Here is a 19208-nt window from a genome sequence, read left to right as displayed (position 1 = left end):
GAGCACAAAGTGCACGGCCCTAGGTAGTGAGCAAGGGCCAGTGTAGGTTCAATATGGGCTCGGCCTGGAAAATCGGCTCGGGATCCTACGTCTATGGATGACGTCACACATTATGATTGGCTGCATGTGGGAGACACTAAACTGATTTGCACCCACAACTCACTCCTACGCTGCCTCTGATTAAATATGAAGCCTTCCAGGCGATGTTTAGTGCTAATGTTAGCTATGATGCTAACTGGCACTACAAACTAGACAGGACCAGTAAAGCCTTCAGATGTCTTAAAACAAAACGTATGAAAACGTATAACTTTAATGTTGCCATACTTGATAACTTGATAGTATTTGTTTAAGGAAAGATGAAGAGGCTCCTAGAGGTGCTCCTGCCTACCCTGACCCATCGTATTGTTCAGTAGTATTGTGTGAGGACAGAGAACCTAGTGCTCAGGAGTACTTATGAATAACTCAAATAATAAGAATTGTTCCAGAGGTCAATGTTGCAATTAATCATGATATAAATGACAGGCCATGTTGTGAAGCCCTGCAGTGTTATTGGGGATGTTGGTAAAATGAATGAATACACTGTGCAGTCATTTGACGCCCTCACCTGTTGTGTGTGCCTCCAGGCTTTAGAGCAGAGCTTGGACAGCCTGGCTCTGACCAGCTTCGGGGTGATGGACACCACGCTTGAGGAGGTTTTCCTCAAAGTCTCTGAGGAGGACCAGTCCCTGGAGAACAGTGATGCTGGTGAGACCATATTCCTCTCATGTGTCTCCAGATAGCTCAACACATCCACTCAGTTTCTCACCTTCATAAGTTAGTCATGGCTGTCTCAACAATAGTAGATTCCTGCAAAGTGTGTACTGCCTGAATTAAAGCTCTGACCTTAGATTTAGACTTTAGAATCTTCTCCTTCTCTCTCTGTCCTTTGGCAGACATGAAGGGTTCCCTGGGGGGCAGCTCAGTGGGGAAGTCCTCAATGGGTTCAGGAGGGCTGGGGGCGCCACAGGGTGAGACTGGACCTTCAGTGGAGAGTGAGAAGCCGGAGGTGGAGCCGAGTAATCTGGTGATGTGCTCCGGGCTGAGTCAGAGCCAGTCCTCCCTGAAATCCTCCTCGTCCATCGGCTCAGTAAGGGGGGATGAAGGGGGACTGTACGCAGACTTCTATGGAGATTACTGCCCACTCTTTGACAACGGCCAAGAGTCTGACTCTGCCAGCCTGAGGGGTAAGACGACAAGATAGCAGATGTGCCGTGTCAGATACTGAGCCTCCAACCAAGGGATGTTGGTTAATACATCACGTAATATGTCCTTCAGCGGCATGTACTAGTGATTTAAGAGAATGTGCTTAATCAGCAATTTTCTTGTATTTCGACATTTGTTTGCCAGTTATTCAGACTAAGTACATGTCCTGTACGGACGGCCTCCACTAGTGCCTTGATCTGACCGAATTTGGAGTTGGAATATGTGACTGACATGAACTAAAACAAAGAAATATAAATCTTCTCCTGTTCACCATACAAGTATACATTTTACAATCCCCCAGATTTTTACAGGAGACTCACATTTGTCATTGCCCTCTCACGGTTTCCTCCCGTGGTCACAGCTCTCCTGTGTACCTCCTGATTTGTGACAAACACATTTCTTTCTTTTTGTTATTACAACCCATTTCGAGCACTGTACAGGGTGTATAAGCCCTATGACTGTAAAACTCTACTGTTTCCTATCGGGCAACGATGCAGCGACACCAAATGTCGTTTCCACTCATGCAGGTGACACTGAAGAGAGCCGCTCGGGCCTCTTCCTCCTCAGTGAGGAAGAGAAGCAGTAAGACAAAGAAATACAACCACATTTCAGACGTCCTGGAAAGAAGAATTCCTGTGTCTTATGTTAAGATTTAAAAGGGGCATGCATTATGTAAAATCTGCTGCAACAATAAGTTCATAGTTAATTGTTTTGCACAAACATAACAGAGATAAATAATATCACAGTGCAGGAAGAGGCAGAAGGCTCACTTGAAGCCTCCACATGTATAATATCAAAACTATCAAAAAAAATAGAGAACACTAAATGAATATGCATAAGATATGACATCGGAATATTGTTGACAAGATATGATATATAATAACAATACATATATATAAACATACATTATAAACAACAAAATATAAAGAAAATGTGATCGTGTCGATGTGTTTGAATGTGCGTGTAACGGATTGTATATGCACACAAGATTCCAGGAACCGTCGGCTTTTATTATAAACTTAGGGACAGACGGACACATCAAAGTCTCTGGCAGAGCAGCAGAACCAGCAGAATAATCCAGGTCAGGAACAGAAGGCTGGGGAGTTTACCGGGAGTCCGGCGGGACGGGTAGATCCGGGGCAGGAAGGGTCGACAACAGGAAATCAGTCCGGGATAAAGCGCTGGAAAGTCTGCCATTCATTAGCAAAGAACAATCTGGCAACGAGTGTTTGAGAGGAGGAGTCTATATAGTGGCCTGATTAGTGATCAGAGCCAGGTGAGTGAACAGGTGAAGGGAGTTAGACTGATGAGGAGGGAGTGGAGCTGAACTGTGACAGTGCGTGCATGTGGGCGAGGGTAAGCGTGGGCTTGTGTTTGTTCAGGGATGTTGGTTTATACACCTGCAGTAACTCCTAAGCAATAGTAATGCTGCAAGTCCCTGTCAGTGACACAACTCTAGAGATAATATAAAACCTAAAACAAGGAACACATGGACAATAAGACATAAAGAAAGCAATTACAAAACAGCAATTAAATTGTGTTTTAAGCATCTTTTGAAACATTTTATAGAGGAACATGTTGTTTTTAAGTGGCCACCGACTCTCTAAGGGGCGGGGCAAAACATGTTCTCCAGGTCTTGCAGCTCCGGCGTTTCATTTGCGCTTGTCCCCGTGTGACTGACTCAACCTGTTGTGCCTCAGCACATGTTGCTAACTACGGACGGTGAAAGGGCCTGGGAGGAACTCTTGTTTGTGAACTTTGATTCAACACTAGATTCACTGCTTCAGATATCTTGGAGTCAGTGTAGACAATAAACTCGGTTTTGATCAAGCAGAATCCCAGCATAGACTGCATGTCATACTCAAACTCAGAGCAACGTCCGTTGCCCCCCACCTCCTATTGTTGCTTTACAGATGCATAGTTCAACCCATCCTGCTGTACTGTTCCCCCTGCTTCTTCACCACGTTAACCATCTCCAACAAAAACAAACTTACCAGCATTCCCACACCCACACATAAGCAACAGAGCCATCACACAGCACTCACTACAGCAGGAGACACTGATCAACATGTCCCATTACTACCATCCGGTCGGATAAACAGGACTTCAGAATGGAGACGAGCTCGCTTCAGCAGGACTTTGTCTCTTCTACAACAGCAGCCCTGAACAACAATACATGCTTAGGAATTGGTTAGAAAGTGAATTGTCCAGAAAAAACTCATTGTGCAATCATGCTATCAAACATTACAGCAGTGGTCATCAGGCAGAGGTCTTTTCTAGGTTCATTCATTTGACCATTTCTTCCCCCACCTTTTCCCCTCCAGGAGATGCAGAGAACCCCTCGTCCCCAGAGCCAGAGGTCCTGGAGGGGCAGGGCAGCTTTAAGCTGGAGGGTTGGTGGTTAAAGCTGAGTCAGTTCCACGGCCTCATCGTCAAGAGGTTCCACTGTGCCAAGAGGAACACTAAGGGCCTCTTTTCTCAGATCCTCCTGCCTGCCTTCTTCGTCTGTGTGGCCATGACCGTGGCCTTATCTGTGCCTGCGATTGGTGAGATTTCACATATTTGGTCGACAGCAGCTTTCTATCCTGCTTCTCTGTCCTACCAGGCAGGTAGACAGTGTATTCCTTGAAAAAGCAGATGAGTGGACACTAGTGTCGCTGATGGTTGTACTGATCGGGGATCAGTTTTTGTACGGAGCTGACTGCGTTAATCGCATCCACCCAGCTATAAATCAGGCCCTGATGAGATGGCTGGAATGAAAACAAGCAGGACTTCTGCTCCTGAAGACAGGAATTCAGAAGCACAGATGTAAACACGTCACTGTATCCTCCTTCAGTGGCTTCTCTCTGAAAGACTCTTACTGTGCTAACGTTGTTGTTTTAAACCCTGGACCCTCTTCCCCATGTGTTTGTGTGTTTGTGTCTACGTGACTAATGAGGACAACATGTTTCAAGGTTTTGTAAAGTTTCTCTCACCTTGCACTTGATTTGGTCTAATATCAATTAGAAGTCTCGTTCTGAAAATATAAGTCAGATCCACGTTGTCAAAATCAGCTAAATATGCAGCCCTGACACTGAAACACTAACCTAAGCTTTCGTACTCTAACACAACACAGTCAACACCGGCACTCCTCTCGTCAACTCTCACTCACGTTTCCACCGTTGTCTTCCGGCAACAAGTGACACAATAACAAACGGACCATATCAAGCCAAAGTTAAAGAAAAGTGTTTTATTCTCTCTAGCGTTATCTCCATCATGTTGTCAGACACGTATAATAACAACCTGAGCGTTTCCATTACATTACAACCCAACTTGTGGTTAAAGGACGACCTGCTCTAACCCCCTGAGCCACAGCCGCGCATCTGGACCAGTTTAAAGAAGTGTTGTCCCCAAAAGTCACTTAGACAGGAGGGCAGAGAGGGTCCAGGCTGAAAAATACTGAAGGTGCATAATAGAAATGTCTGTAGCTTGAAACAGAAAATAATGAGGCACTTTGCCAGAGTTATGAATGAAAAAAGACGTGAGAACAACAAAACAGTAACATGTAAAAACTTTAATAAATATAGTGGAGAAAAGAGCACAACATTCCCCTCTGAAATGTCCTGGTGTAGAAGTATAAAGTGGAAGAACATGAAATACTCAAGTAAAGTACCTCAACATTGTACTTAAGTACAGAAGTTGAGTAAATGTCCGTTATAGACAGATGGTGGCAGAGCTTTCTTGCTTAGCATTGCTGCCATAGTAAGATAATATTGACTTTATTGTCCTGTAGGGAAAGTTGTGTTTCAAATGATGAAACCAGGTGTAATCAAACAGTTGGTGTTGTCATAACAGTAATACAGGTATGATGATTAAATGGTGTGTGAGGATGTGATTCAATGAGGGCAGCAGAATAAGCTGAAAACATAAATATTATCAACTTATAAAGTCTTGGCTAGCATGTTAGCAAACAACAGACACAGAAGAACATCAGCATTCATTAGGAGGTGTGTTTGTGTCCTCCTGATGACTGTACGTAGGTGCAATACTCGCTCTCCCTCCACCTCTAATTTGGTCTCCAGAGCTGAACTGCATAGTTTATGATCATTGTTGTGGGTTTGTCATTTTAAATGCAATTTGAGACATCGTTAATAATAAAAAGTGCAGCTTTGATGAATCCAAGCGTTTAAGCAATAATCAGGAACATAAAAGAATGTAATAGTAACTCTGTGGTGCACAGGGCTGCTGCTTAATGTTGAGATGTTTGCTCGTTTCCTGCAGTGCTCTGAGTGCTGCAAGCTATAAAACATGCTAGGTGATCTTCATTGTTAGTTAATGTTGACGCTTTGCACTACTTGTAAAATACATGAAGGAGAGCTAACAGGCTGGTGATCACTCGGTCTGTCTTGTTCTACAGGAGATCTGCCGCCCCTGATCTTGTCCCCTTCTCAGTACCATAACTACACCCAACCTAGAGGCAACTTCATCCCCTACGCCAACGAAGACAGACCCCAGTACAGGTCAGAGGACACACATTGTATTCACACTGAGAGTTCATAAATAAGATGGAGATACATTTAGGTGGTCGTAGCTTTTGGGGAAAAGTAATTTCAACATGTCATCAGACAGGCTGGTTTCAAGATCAGCTAAATGCTAACGTCAGGATGCTAACATGCTCACAATGACTATTCTGACATGCTGATGTCATAATACCCAGTACAATATTTGCCATCTTAGTTTCACATGCTGACATCTGCTAAGTACCAATAATTGCACTCGAGGCTGCTGGGAATGTCATCAGGTATTTGGTCATAAACCAAAGTATTGGAATAATTTAAATAGTGACCTGATGAATATTCATCTTGAGGGGAACATTAAATTGTGTACCACATTTGAATAGCAATCCATTAAATGATTGTTACATCAATCTGGACCAGAGTGGTGGATTTTCAATCGGTAATTCTTAGTTCTGATAAGAGCTAACTGAAAGTACCAACTAATAACTGGTGAACATACTGTGATATGCCGAATGCTTTATAAAGTGAAAACATGCAAGGCCCAGCAGTGGTTGCCATTTGCTAACCCTTCCTCTGCCAGCTTCCAGACCGGACTCTCAAAGCCCTTCACTTCACTTCACTCAGCAAAACACAGGAACGTGACTTGGATCCTGATTTACTTGCTGATAATATGTCGCTCGAACGGTTCACTCACTGCTCCATTCACAGTTAAATGCTGACTTCATTGTGCTCTGGTTGGCAGCGATAGTATGCTCCGAGTGCTGCCACACCGTCACTCTCTATCACTACGCTCACACTACGCACTGAGCTTCATAAAGGAGCTGTGCTACACCTATTACACATTGTACTCTCTGAGTGTTAGGGAGGGGGGGGGGCAGAAAGACAAAGGTCTGAAGTCCAGATCTGAAGATTTATCATTAGTATAAACGGTGAAAACTAATTTATTCATCCATTTGCTTGATTTATCATTCATACAGATTGCCATATTGATATGTATTTTCTACCTTTGGCAGGCTCCTTGACGGAGAAACCGTCTAAATCAAGCTGTACAAAGCTATAAAGATGTATTGTATATCCAACAAAACTAAGCAACTGCCTGATCTGCTTCTGAAACACAAACCATAAGTCTGTGTAGTACAACAGCCGCTGATTTGATCATAAATGTACTTCTCTACGTCTTTGAAGCCAAACAGCTGTTGTGGTGCTAACACAGCAGCTCGGTGGCTCTCACGCTAACGAGCTGTGGCCGTGCTTCACGTGGGCTTTCACAGACTCTGACTCATGAGACTCACCCTGACTCTTGTTAGCTTAATCAATAACTCTTACATGTACTACATGGAGTCATGGATTTAAAAAAATGAAAGTTAAAGATTATAGTATGGAGAAATTACATTCTGTCAATAACCAGTTCAGTCAATCCATAGCATGTGTGGCCTCCCCTCTCAGGTGTAAGTTGTCCCCAGACGCCAGCCCACAGATGATCATCAACACCCTCCGTCTGCCCTCGGGTGTGGGTGCGACCTGCGTCCTTAAAACCCCCTTCAACAGCACCCTGGACCAACTGGCCCAGACCCTCAACCCCAGCGCCAACAACTCCAAGACCCTGGCTGCTCGCTACTTTGACTCAATGTGTCTGGACTCCTTCACCCAGGGAGTCCCTCTCTCCAACTTTGTGCCCCCACCTCCTTCACCGGCACCATCAGATGATCCAGATCCTCGCTTTGAGGACGGACTGTGGAACTTCACAGTGGCCCCTCCAACCACAGTCCATGGTGAGTCCGTCTCAAAAGACTAGTTTCAGTCATTGCATTTAACCGTTTCTTCACACAATCAACACAGGGTACAACATTTCTCAACTGGTTTAAGAAAGACATACTTTAAGGGTTTCTTTCCCAATTAACTCCTTTGCGTCCTTCAGCCAGTCGGCTAACCAGTTTGTCAAACCAAAGACACTTTGTTTAGATATCTTCAGTCATATGCAGAGCCAGACACAACGTAGTAAGCCCACCTTTAATGCTCTTAACCCATTTGATAAAAGTGTGTTAGAGCGCTGCTGCATCTGTCTGGGCACCAGACATTGGTTTATCTTTAACCTGAATCTGAAACACTATTCTTGAATCAGTACATTTGGCTACCATGTGTGCACGACACTCTTTAATATTAATTAATTGTAATAGTTCATCAAATTCACACGTCAACGGTTAAATTGTCCAATACATACCCTGAAATGAACCCTACCTGTAATAAACGCAACTGTGCAGACTCTGCAACAAAGCTGGAAAGCAGTGTTTGGCACAAAACATTCAACTGAATGAACCCTCTGGTGGCGCTCTGTTGACTTGCCGAGCTGTTTTGTTTAGATGCATCCTCACAAACTATATTTGGTTTTACGTCTCTTTTATTGCTTCTTGAGTCTTGAGAATATATTTTATTCCACCTGTGAATCAGTTGGAAAGCTTTTACAACAATGGGTCTTAAAGCGATGGAAAATGAAAGAAAGGATGATGTGCAGCCATGTCCTGGTATCGTGTGTGCTGGCTCACTGGAATTACTCTATCGACCCTTAATGGAGCTGAGCCATCATTAAGGTGGCCACCTGTGCTTTTTCTGCTATGACAAGTCAAAATGTGAAGCAGGTCTTTTGAGTTAAAGACACCTCTCTTATGTTTGCTCAGAGCCCGTGACATCTCCTCCCACACTTCCCCTGTCCATCCATGAGCCGGTGCGTTGTACCTGCTCCATGCAGGGGACGGGCTTCTCCTGCCCCAGTGGAGTGGGAGGACGCCCCCCCCTCATGAAGGTAGTAACAGGTGACATCCTGGTGGACATCACAGGCCGGAACGTCTCTGAGTATCTGCTCTTCACGTCAGACAGACTGCGCCTACACAGGTGAGACTGATGTGGGACCATTTCATATTTTGTGATATTGGTATCAATAACTAAGACAATAACTGAGGTTTGGAAGCGTTTTCAGTACCAAAATTATACTTTTATCATTACCTTTCAGTGTACAAATCTAATTAGGCCTCAAAATCTGAGATAGCATTGCTGCATTTTAAATCAATAATTCTCCTCAAACTGATTCTGCAGAGATCACCTCCTTAAGACTATACAGATTTATATATATATACCTTTTTATGTGGTCAACATCTTTACACTAATACTTTGACATCAGGTAAACATTGTCCATTATCTTTGACTGTGTTTGAGCACCAATCATCATTGATGTAAAGACCAGAGTGAGTGAGTGAGTGTCTCACCTCCTCTTGTCTCACAGACTGTGTTTTTGCCACAATGGAGCCCGGCGTCTGTAAAGATGTGGGCACAGCAGTCACGATCACCCGTTGCTGGCTTAGCCTGAATCATTCAGCGATTGGACATTAGCCGATCGAGTGGTGGAGTAGCCTTCGGTCCTTGCTGGGTTAGCTTAGCCCCCATCTCGACTCTCTCCCTCTCAACTCTGCTTTCAGTAGTGTTTGGTCCGGCAGGTCTGGGTGGTGGGGGGGGGGGGGGGGGGGTCAGTGATAGCCTCAAGGTCCACTCTCCACGGATGAATCAAAACCAAACGCTTCCTTTGTGTTGCTGAGTGTATTCTGTCATATAAGCACTCCAGTAATGAAGACGAAAAGACGACAAATTAAGACAAAAATGTAGCAACATTCATGAGCGCTACCGGCTGCAGCATGTACATTATGTGATTGTGTGTGGTGCCTTGGCCTCTGATAATGACTTCAGATGTGTCTGTTTAGTTGAAGGAAAGTATTTGATAGGCAGATCATTTAGACATGCACTGAGAATGATTAACTGATTGTTACTGGCAGAGTTGAAGGAGAAATAAAGCGGTGTGTCATCGGCGTAAACATGTCAACTCAAGCGGATGGAGGCGGATGTTCCTCGTGGTGACATGGAAATGGAAAGAAATAGGGCGCCATAGTCTGACCCCTCAAAATACAAATAAAACCAGTCTAACACACTGCCAGAGACGCTCACCCATCTTTAAGACACTGGTAGTTTAAAGCCAATACAGACCGGACATTCGTATTTCATTGCACTGCACTGTGACCACTTCCTGCCTTGATTACATAGTGATGCAGTAGACATGCACAACTATAATACCTGAACAAAACATTAAAATGGGTATTTTTTTAACTATTGAATTGTCTTACTGACTGTGTTCTCAATAGATATGGTGGTTTAACGGTGGGGAACATCCAGAAATCCATCCCAGCATCCTTTGGGAGGAAGATACCTCCAATGGTTCGCAAGATAGCAGTTCGCAGATCAGCTCAGGTGAGATGGGCAGAGTCTAACCTGCACAAGAAGTTCACTAATACAGCATGAACATCCTCTGACAGAGCGACTGCTTGTGTCCAGGTTCTGTACAACAACAAAGGTTACCACAGTATGCCAACATATCTGAACGTCCTCAACAATGCCATCCTGCGCGCCAACCTGCCTGCATCCAAGGGCAACCCTGCTGCTTATGGTGATTGCATGAGACACAACATGGAACACGATGCTTTTACTTTGAAGGCCTCGATGTGTCTTCCCAATTAAATGCCAAATAATCATCAGTGTTGTTAAATACGGTTACTGTAGTTTTGGGCCATCTCCTGGTGTGGTTCCTATCATCCACGTATATTTGCTTGTTATGTTATGTATCGCGTGTGTTTTGCAGGTTTCACTCTGACAAACCATCCAATGAATCGAACCAGTGCCAGCCTCTCTTTGGACTACTTGTAAGTTGCTCAGCAGCACTGACATGTAGTTCCTTAGGATAACTTAAAGGACATTATTACAACTTGGGGCTTATTTTGTAGTTTTGTCCTTTATTATTAGTACAAATACAAATAACCAAATGTATAGATCACAAATATAATGTGACGAGTGTTTCTGGTGATCCCGTTGGACGACACGGATCCACAACTAACTCAGTAACAGCAAAGTGTTACAAGGTAACTTGAGTGATTTGGCTCTTGGGAGTTGGGGATCATAAAGTCATTGTAGGCATATTCATGGCTGAATTATCATGGATGTTTATTATTGGATTGTTTACGTCCAAGTGTAAATGTCATGTGATCTCTCCTATGTTCCTCCTCTCCTCCTTTCTTCTCTCATCTCCTCTCCTCCTCTTTGCCCTCTACTCTTCTCTCCTCTCCCCTCTTCTCCTTCTCTCCCTCCTCCTCTCCTCTTCTCATTTCTCCTTTCCTTCTCTTACACCTTCTCCTCTCCACCCCTTTCTTCTGCTACTATCTCCTCTAACCACCTCTACCCCTCTCTCTTTTCATGTCTCTTCTCCTCTCTCCTCTCCCCCTCCCTCGTTTCCTCTCATATCTTCCTCTCTCTTCTACTATCCTCTCCACACCGCTCCTCCTCTCCTCTCCTCTCTCCTCTCCTCCTATCTGTCCTCCTCTCCTCCCTCTCCTCCTCTCTCCTCTCCTCTCCCCTGTATCTCCAGGCTCCAGGGTACAGATGTGGTGATTGCCATCTTCATTATTGTGGCCATGTCCTTTGTGCCAGCCAGCTTTGTGGTGTTCCTGGTTGCAGAGAAATCCACAAAGGCCAAACACCTGCAGTTTGTCAGCGGCTGTGATCCTGTCATCTACTGGCTGGCTAATTACATCTGGGACATGGTGAGGAGGATACCATGTGTGTGTGATCGATGCTATTTAGAAATACTGCATATGTTTGTCCAGGTCTGAACATGTCCTCTCCTCTCTTCATCATCTCTCCTCAGCTCAACTACCTGGTACCTGCCACGTGCTGTGTTATCATTCTGTTTGTGTTCGACCTGCCGGCCTACACCTCCCCAACCAACTTCCCTGCTGTCCTCTCCCTCTTTCTTCTCTACGGGTGAGACTTCCATTTCACACACACACACACACACACACACACACACACACAGTTTACTTATCAGGCATTATAATGTGACGCTCTGATGCAGAACAACTTGACTGGTTGAATTTGAATGTAATTGAATTTCTAATTAAAGTGTGGTTTAGTGGTCTCACACTCAGGTCTCCAAAGTGAAGCTAATGCTGAAGTGCCATAAACTTGCATTCTCTCTACTGGCCATCAGGGGGCGACTCCTCTGGTTCTATAGAAGTCCGTGAGAAAATGACTCTACTATAAAACCGTAGTCAACAAACCTGTGGGTGACATCACGGTCTCACGACTTCTATTTAAGAAACATCAATGTGTACAGATTTCACCCTTTATTCATATATTTATCCCAGTTCATGAAAAACAGAACAGACAACAACAACAGAAAGAGGGTTAGATCAGAATGACTAACTGCCCATTTATAAACACTGTACCTGTTCATATACGTTAAAGCAAAAATCTTACATAATATATAATACGGTTGGTAGAGTGGGTTGTTTATTAATAGTACGGCTGCTGGTCCAATCCCCAGTCCATCTGTCTTTGAGCAGGACATGTACTGGGTCTGTAGCGCTTAAAAGTGTTCTCCAGTTGTTTTCTGTGTCTCGTGTCCTGAAGATTTGGACGTCCTCGGGGATTTTGCTCAGCTGATTGCTCTTCCTTCCAGGTGGTCCATCACTCCCATCATGTACCCAGCATCCTTCTGGTTTGAGGTGCCCAGTACAGCCTACGTGTTTCTAATCGTCATCAACCTATTCATAGGCATCACTGCCACTGTTGCCACCTTCCTCCTCCAGCTCTTTGAGCACGATAAGGTCAGTGTGACTCTGGTTATCGTCACCTCAAAGGCTGCAACTTGCCAAACTTATTTTGAGGATTTAACCCCTCATATCAAATGTCAAATGTTTAGAAGTTAATAAATCTAAAAGCTACTAAATGGATATGGAGCATTGTGCAATAGACCTGTTTACTTTGGTACTGCAGCAGCGTGGGACAATGGCCTTCGGATATTTATTTATTTATCTCTTCACTGTTTTCATCTCCTCCAGGATCTGAAAAGAGTCAACAGTTACATGAAGTCCTGTTTCCTAATCTTCCCCAACTATAACCTGGGCCACGGCCTGATGGAGATGGCTTACAATGAGTACATCAATGAATACTACGCTAAAATAGGTACGAGGACGCAGTCCCACATGTTGACTAAGTTGTTCGCTGCTCTAAGTGTCCACCAAAGTTTTCTTTCCCTGCTGGAAACGACAGCCGCTCCTCTGAAAACGCTCCGCTGGCGGCACTGGAGAGTGCTTTGGAGGCGCTGGAGAGTGCTTTGGAGGCGCTGGAGAGAGCTTTGGAGGCGCTGGAGAGAGCTTTGGAGGCGCTGGAGAGTGCTTTGGAGGCGCTGGAGAGTGCTTTGGAGGCGCTGGAGAGAGCTTTGGAGGCGCTGGAGAGTGCTTTGGAGGCGCTGGAGAGAGCTTTGGAGGCGCTGGAGAGTGCTTTGGAGGCCTGGAGAGAGCTTTGGAGGCGCTGGAGAGTGCTTTGGAGGCGCTGGAGATAGCTTTGGAGGCGCTGGAGAGTGCTTTGGAGGCCTGGAGAGAGCTTTGGAGGCGCTGGAGAGTGCTTTGGAGGCGCTGGAGATAGCTTTGGAGGCGCTGGAGAGTGCTTTGGAGGCGCTGGAGAGTGCTTTGGAGGCCTGGAGAGAGCTTTGGAGGCGCTGGAGAGTGCTTTGGAGGCCTGGAGAGAGCTTTGGAGGCGCTGGAGAGAGCTTTGGAGGCGCTGGAGAGAGCTTTGGAGGCGCTGGAGAGTGCTTTGGAGGTGCTGGAGAGTGCTTTGGAGGCGCTGGAGAGTGCTTTGGAGGCCTGGAGAGAGCTTTGGAGGCGCTGGAGAGTGCTTTGGAGGCGCTGGAGATAGCTTTGGAGGCGCTGGAGAGTGCTTTGGAGGCGCTGGAGAGTGCTTTGGAGGCCTGGAGAGAGCTTTGGAGGCGCTGGAGAGAGCTTTGGAGGCGCTGGAGAGTGCTTTGGAGGCCTGGAGAGAGCTTTGGAGGCGCTGGAGAGAGCTTTGGAGGCGCTGGAGAGTGCTTTGGAGGTGCTGGAGAGTGCTTTGGAGGCGCTGGAGAGAGCTTTGGAGGCGCTGGAGAGAGCTTTGGAGGCGCTGGAGAGAGCTTTGGAGGCGCTGGAGAGAGCTTTGGAGGCGCTGGAGAGTGCTTTGGAGGCGCTGCGTTTTCCAACTGAGTAACTTTGGTTGCATCTGGTTGTTGTGATATGGAATATAAATGTCAGTACGTAGTAGAGCACTTGCTCCGGCCCTTAGTCTGGATGAAGGGAAGGCTGAAGCACGTCATGTGGGTTCATGAGATTTAGTTCAGATTAAAATCAACTTTATTTTACCAGACTGGAAAATCCATTTGGTCCATGCTGCAGACACGAGGACAATAGTCTACAGTAAAAACAATAGAAACAATAGCGTAGCAGACACAATAAGACCACAACATGCTCATAATATAACACAGGACGATTACGTCTTGGTGGTAGGCCATTTGTCCCGCCTTCCTCCACTGTGATTAGACGGTTGTGTAAAAAGTGACAGTGACGAGCACAAAGCTTTACCCAAAGTTCATCATCTCTCTTCACTCTGCAGCAGCACTACAACGCCCGACGTTGCATTGTTAGTTCGGGTATTTTCTCATATTTAGTTGACAGTAAAAAACAAGGTTAACCTGTAAGTTTTTCACTTTTGACGGAGACAAATGTTTGTGAAAGAATCTTGAGGATCATTTGTGTGAGTGTGTGCTTTCAGGCCAGTTTGACAAGATGAAGTCTCCGTTCGAGTGGGACATTGTGACTCGAGGACTCGTTGCCATGACCATCGAAGGCTTTGTTGGCTTCCTCATCACCATCCTCTGCCAGTACAACTTCCTCAGGAAACCCCCGTGAGTCAAGTGTGTGAGGGGTCGGGTGTTACTGTCACTGCCTCAGGATTAAGGAGTAACCTTCTCTCTAGAGCTTTTACAATCAACAACTATGCATCACGGAGAAGGCTACACGAGGTACCAGCTTCTCAACCCACAGCAGCAGAACATGGACCATAATGCAACACAATTACAAGACAGTTGTTTTTACATTCGGAGTAATGATTAAGTGACGATTGATTGATGCTTTCTCTCAAAATGAAAAAGTGATTTTATCCGACAGAACTCCCTCTTCACAGTGATGTTGTGTTCTCTGCGTGAGGTTGAATCAGATTTCATTCTTGACAGCTGAAATTAGGGACCGTCTAAAAAGTACATGCAAATTGACCAAGACAGCTTTTTAGATTCTTTCAATCGTTTTTTATCTTTCATTTTTTTTCATTTACACTTTAAACCAACTTTATTTTCATCTGGACTTTCCGCCTTTGCGTGCACACACTCCAGAGATAAACAGTGCAATATGGTCCAATGTGAGCTATACTGACACAACTTTAAATTAGATTCACTTTAGATTTGTTTTTGAAGTTTTTTTGAACTTTCACACACTAAAAGGAGTTTAAAATGGAATCAGTAAAAAAGGTTACACGATTTCTAACCACTTCCAATGTAAATACAAATACTAATGTTTTTCTAAAACATACAGATACAGATAGCAACAGTAGCATTCCATCACAACCTTACCATTTACTGCTCCACAGTAAGGTGCAACGAGCTATCTGCTCTCTGGTGTTTGTTCAAAGGCAGTTTAGGAAATGTAGGATATCGCTATCTGAGGCAGAGGTGGACATGCTGAGGGTGAGAAGGAACAACAAAGACAAAACTGAGAAGAGTTTGTGTGTGTGTGTCCAGGAGGGTGCCAGTCAGCTGCCAGCCTATAGACGACGATGATGTAGACGTGGCCTGTGAGAGACGAAGAGTGTTGCGAGGAGACGCCGACAACGATATGCTGAAGATCGAGAACCTGACAAAGGTTTAACACTCAGCTCGTCAACATTTAGAGAAATCCCTAGAAGCTACAGCTTAGGTTGCACACAATTGGACGTTCTACTCAAACATGGTGTCCAGCTATGCCAGTACATCAAATGAACCTGCCAGCTAAAACAACCATTATACGTGTGAAATATACATGGTTTCTATTTTAGGAGCTAAAACTTACACTCAAACGCTTTAATGTGTATCTACTCGTATTCAGGTTTACAAATCCAGGAAGATGGGTCGTATCCTGGCAGTGGACCGGCTCTGTCTGGGCGTCCGGCCTGGTGAGTGTTTTGGACTTCTAGGAGTTAATGGAGCCGGGAAGACCAGCACCTTCAAGATGCTAACGGGGGACGAGTGCACCACTGGAGGAGAAGCCTTCATCGACGGAAACAGGTCAGTGCCAGAAACACAAGATCACATGAAGACTCATCCGATCAGAATAACACTATGGTCCACTGCATGTCGACACCACTCTATTTATTAAGCTGTGAGGGCTGTTATTGTCCTCAGCTCAGCTGAGTGCTGAGGTGAACAAGAGGAAACATCATGTTCAAGTTGCATCAGTCACTCTAGAGAAACCAAGTCTTCACTATCTGATGGTCTGGTGGATGAATGTGGGTTGGCGGAGACGATGACATCATCACCTGCCTGAATGCAGCGTGCCAACTTGGTCTGTTGTTCCTGATTTGGCCTCCTTAGTCCCAGCGAAGCAAAACCATACAATGATATTTCAGACAGTGAGTGTGCTTCAAATGTTGTGTTAACAGATCGTGTTTGTCCCTTTTCTGTTTCAACAACAATGTCTCTCTGACCTTAACCCCATCCAACATCTTTGAGATGAACTGCACTGAAAGTCGGGTCATTGCTGGACCTCACTAATGCTGTAATGTCTGAACGGGAGCAAATCCCTTCAGCCAGGTTCTAACATTGTTGGAAAGACTGAAACCAGAAGAGCGTTTGGGTGTCAACATGATGACGTTAGCATGAGTTCTGTGCTGCAGGACCTCTGTTGAGAAATCTATCCTGTGTGTGTGTGTGTGTGTGTGTGTGTGTGTGTGTGTGTGTGTGTGTGTGTGTGTGTGTGTGTGTGTGTGCATGTGTGTGTGTGTGTGTGTGTGTGTGTGTGTGTGTGTGTGTGTGTGTGTGTGTGTGTGTGTGTGTGTGTGTGCATGTGTGTGTGTGTGCATGTGTGTGTGTGTGTGTGTGTGTGTGTGTGTGTGTGTGTGTGTGCATGTGTGTGTGTGTGTGTGTGTGTGCGTGCGTGTGCAGTATTCTGAAGGACCTGTTACGTGTGCAGCAGAGTATCGGCTACTGTCCACAGTTTGACGCTCTGTTTGATGACCTGACAGCCAGAGAACATCTGGAGCTTTACACTCGTCTCCGTGGCATTCCATGGAAAGACCAGGGGAGGGTCAGTCTCTCACACACACACACACACACACACAGTTAAACAGTCATTACAACCTAGGTTGTTTTTAGGTATATAATATCTAAAAACAACAACACAGTATTGGAATAAATCATCTTCAGTTTGTTCGGTGGTGGGAAATCTTCACACCAGTTCTTCACCTCTGTCCCCTCCACACCTGAACCAGATGCATCGTCATCACCTAAGGTGTTCTCCTTCACCCCCTCTAGGTGGTGCAGTGGGCATTAGACAAGCTGGAGTTGTCAAAGTATGCCGACAAGCCTGCCGCCACTTACAGTGGAGGAAACAAACGAAAGCTTTCCACTGCCATCGCTCTTATTGGATACCCTTCAGTCATCTTCCTGGTAAGAAGTTCAAATGTATGTTTTAAGATGAGAGATGAGATGAGATATTCCTTTAGTAGTCCCACAGCGGGTACATGAACATATAGAGGAGTTTCACCAATCATCATTGTTCCCATTAGAGGAAGACCACAAGAGGACTGTAATGACTCTCACCACAGTATCTCAACATGGACACTATTATTTATGTGGCACCTTGCCAGATCAGGTGTCACAAAGTGCTTCACAAATGAATAAAAACTTTAGGAGCAAGTAACACATTGTGACCAGACACTGTCGATAGTAGAGGGTTTTTAACAGACGTTTAAAATATTTACAACATCCACATTGCTGACCGGCCTGATGGCCAGAGGAAGCTAATTTTGTAATATTGTTCATAATAACGCCCCGTTATGGCATATCCTGGTTTTGCCTGTATTGGCCCTGATCTTAAACTCATTACCAGCTGGATCTCCAAGCTCTACTTCTCTTTAGTCATCGTTCATAGATCTCAGCTATTCACTTTGGCGAGTTGTACAAATTGTCCATTTCATGTGTGCATGTGTAGACGGGCGACAGGAAGAACAGTGAAAGTACTGTAATCTTTGAATCCAGTATGTAGTTCTTAGCTTCTGACCTGTGTTTTGCGGGGTTCTCCAGGATGAGCCCACCACCGGCATGGACCCAAAGGGGCGCAGATTCCTCTGGAATTTAATCCTGGACATAATCAAGACTGGACGCTCTGTAGTGCTGACGTCACACAGGTGAGGAAACTCAGTCCTTCACCTTCTACTGTTGTGACTTATCTTCACTTCTGTTTCACCACAGTGTCCTTAATATGTGTTTCACTTCTGTTTCACCACAGTGTCCTTAATATGTGTTTCATGCTGTCGTTTACAGTATGGAGGAGTGTGAGGCTCTGTGCACCAGACTGGGCATCATGGTGAACGGCAGGTTTAAATGCCTGGGCAGCATCCAGCATCTCAAGAACAGGTCAGGAGGATGAAGATCAGCCTTCCTTTTGTGATTTATAGATGTGCTCTAATCTGCATTGTTTTAAACAGTTTGGCATTAACAGCTGAGTAAATGGACTTCATTTATTTGGGGACTTGCCCCGAAGGGACTGAACCCTGTTGGGTTTGTGGCAATTTGTTATTATTTCTGGTCTGCTTAAAATCACATTAGTTGGAGCGAGCTAGAAACATGAAACAATACTTTACTAAATAATGTGCGAGTACTTCCCAATAAATATGTCTCCAGTCAGCCACATGGTGGCTGACTGGAGACATATTTATTGTAATTAACACCCAAAGTGGTGATTTTGAAAAAGCCACGCCCCTCACACCATTAATCCGATTGACATGAAGATTTTCGGCCATTTTGAATAAAAACAAAAGCACTTTTTTTACATCTCTAAACTGTTTGATTGCTGCCAAATTGTGTGAGGATCATTATTGGACAAATCAAAACTTAACTTTAACGATGTTGACTAATGAACTTTAAAAGGCCATGGCTCTCTTCATAATTTCAATAAAGTTAACAATCCGTGGGCCAATCATTACAAAACTTGCAGGATATGTCCACACGAGTACCTTAAACATACCCGGCCACTAGGGGGCGCTACAAATGATTTGAGAATTTGTTTGTCCAATAAATACAAAACTTGCAGGATATGTTTGATGACAATGTTGAACCATGTGTGTTGAAATGTTTTCAAATCGCTTGATAGGGGTCTCCACTAGTTCAAGGTCCTGGTGCAAATGTTGCCCTAAATCATGAGTGTGTCCAAACATCACCAAACTGCTGGATATCTTTACTTTAGCTGTTGAAACGTGTCCCCAAAGGCCAAGGAATATGACCGGTGGGACTTTTAGTGTGCACTTACTGAGAGGCTACAC

At 44.8% G+C, this 19208-nt stretch overlaps 1 protein-coding gene across 1 annotated transcript in view; it reads left to right on the top strand.

The window, feature by feature from the left end:
• abca2 (ATP-binding cassette, sub-family A (ABC1), member 2) overlaps positions 1-19208 on the top strand; it is a 61776-nt gene that overhangs the window by 38502 nt on the left and 4066 nt on the right. Inside the window, exons 25-44 of the mRNA XM_076078149.1 lie at positions 624-744; positions 933-1223; positions 3567-3788; positions 5639-5741; positions 7185-7510; positions 8414-8627; positions 9923-10028; positions 10113-10224; positions 10417-10477; positions 11197-11371; positions 11476-11591; positions 12289-12436; positions 12671-12794; positions 14412-14544; positions 15433-15553; positions 15776-15954; positions 16831-16972; positions 17200-17334; positions 17971-18074; positions 18211-18303. Coding sequence (XP_075934264.1) covers positions 624-744; positions 933-1223; positions 3567-3788; positions 5639-5741; positions 7185-7510; positions 8414-8627; positions 9923-10028; positions 10113-10224; positions 10417-10477; positions 11197-11371; positions 11476-11591; positions 12289-12436; positions 12671-12794; positions 14412-14544; positions 15433-15553; positions 15776-15954; positions 16831-16972; positions 17200-17334; positions 17971-18074; positions 18211-18303 — 3026 coding nt within the window. The remainder of the gene's footprint in view (positions 1-623; positions 745-932; positions 1224-3566; positions 3789-5638; positions 5742-7184; positions 7511-8413; positions 8628-9922; positions 10029-10112; positions 10225-10416; positions 10478-11196; positions 11372-11475; positions 11592-12288; positions 12437-12670; positions 12795-14411; positions 14545-15432; positions 15554-15775; positions 15955-16830; positions 16973-17199; positions 17335-17970; positions 18075-18210; positions 18304-19208) is intronic.

This window comes from Anarhichas minor, unplaced genomic scaffold (genome assembly GCF_050575085.1).
Source record: "Anarhichas minor isolate MPS153535 unplaced genomic scaffold, ASM5057508v1 ptg000063l, whole genome shotgun sequence".
Lineage (NCBI taxonomy): Eukaryota > Metazoa > Chordata > Actinopteri > Perciformes > Anarhichadidae > Anarhichas > Anarhichas minor.
The sequence above is the reverse complement of the archived record's forward strand: the minus strand, read 5'-3'. Positions and strand labels throughout refer to the sequence as shown.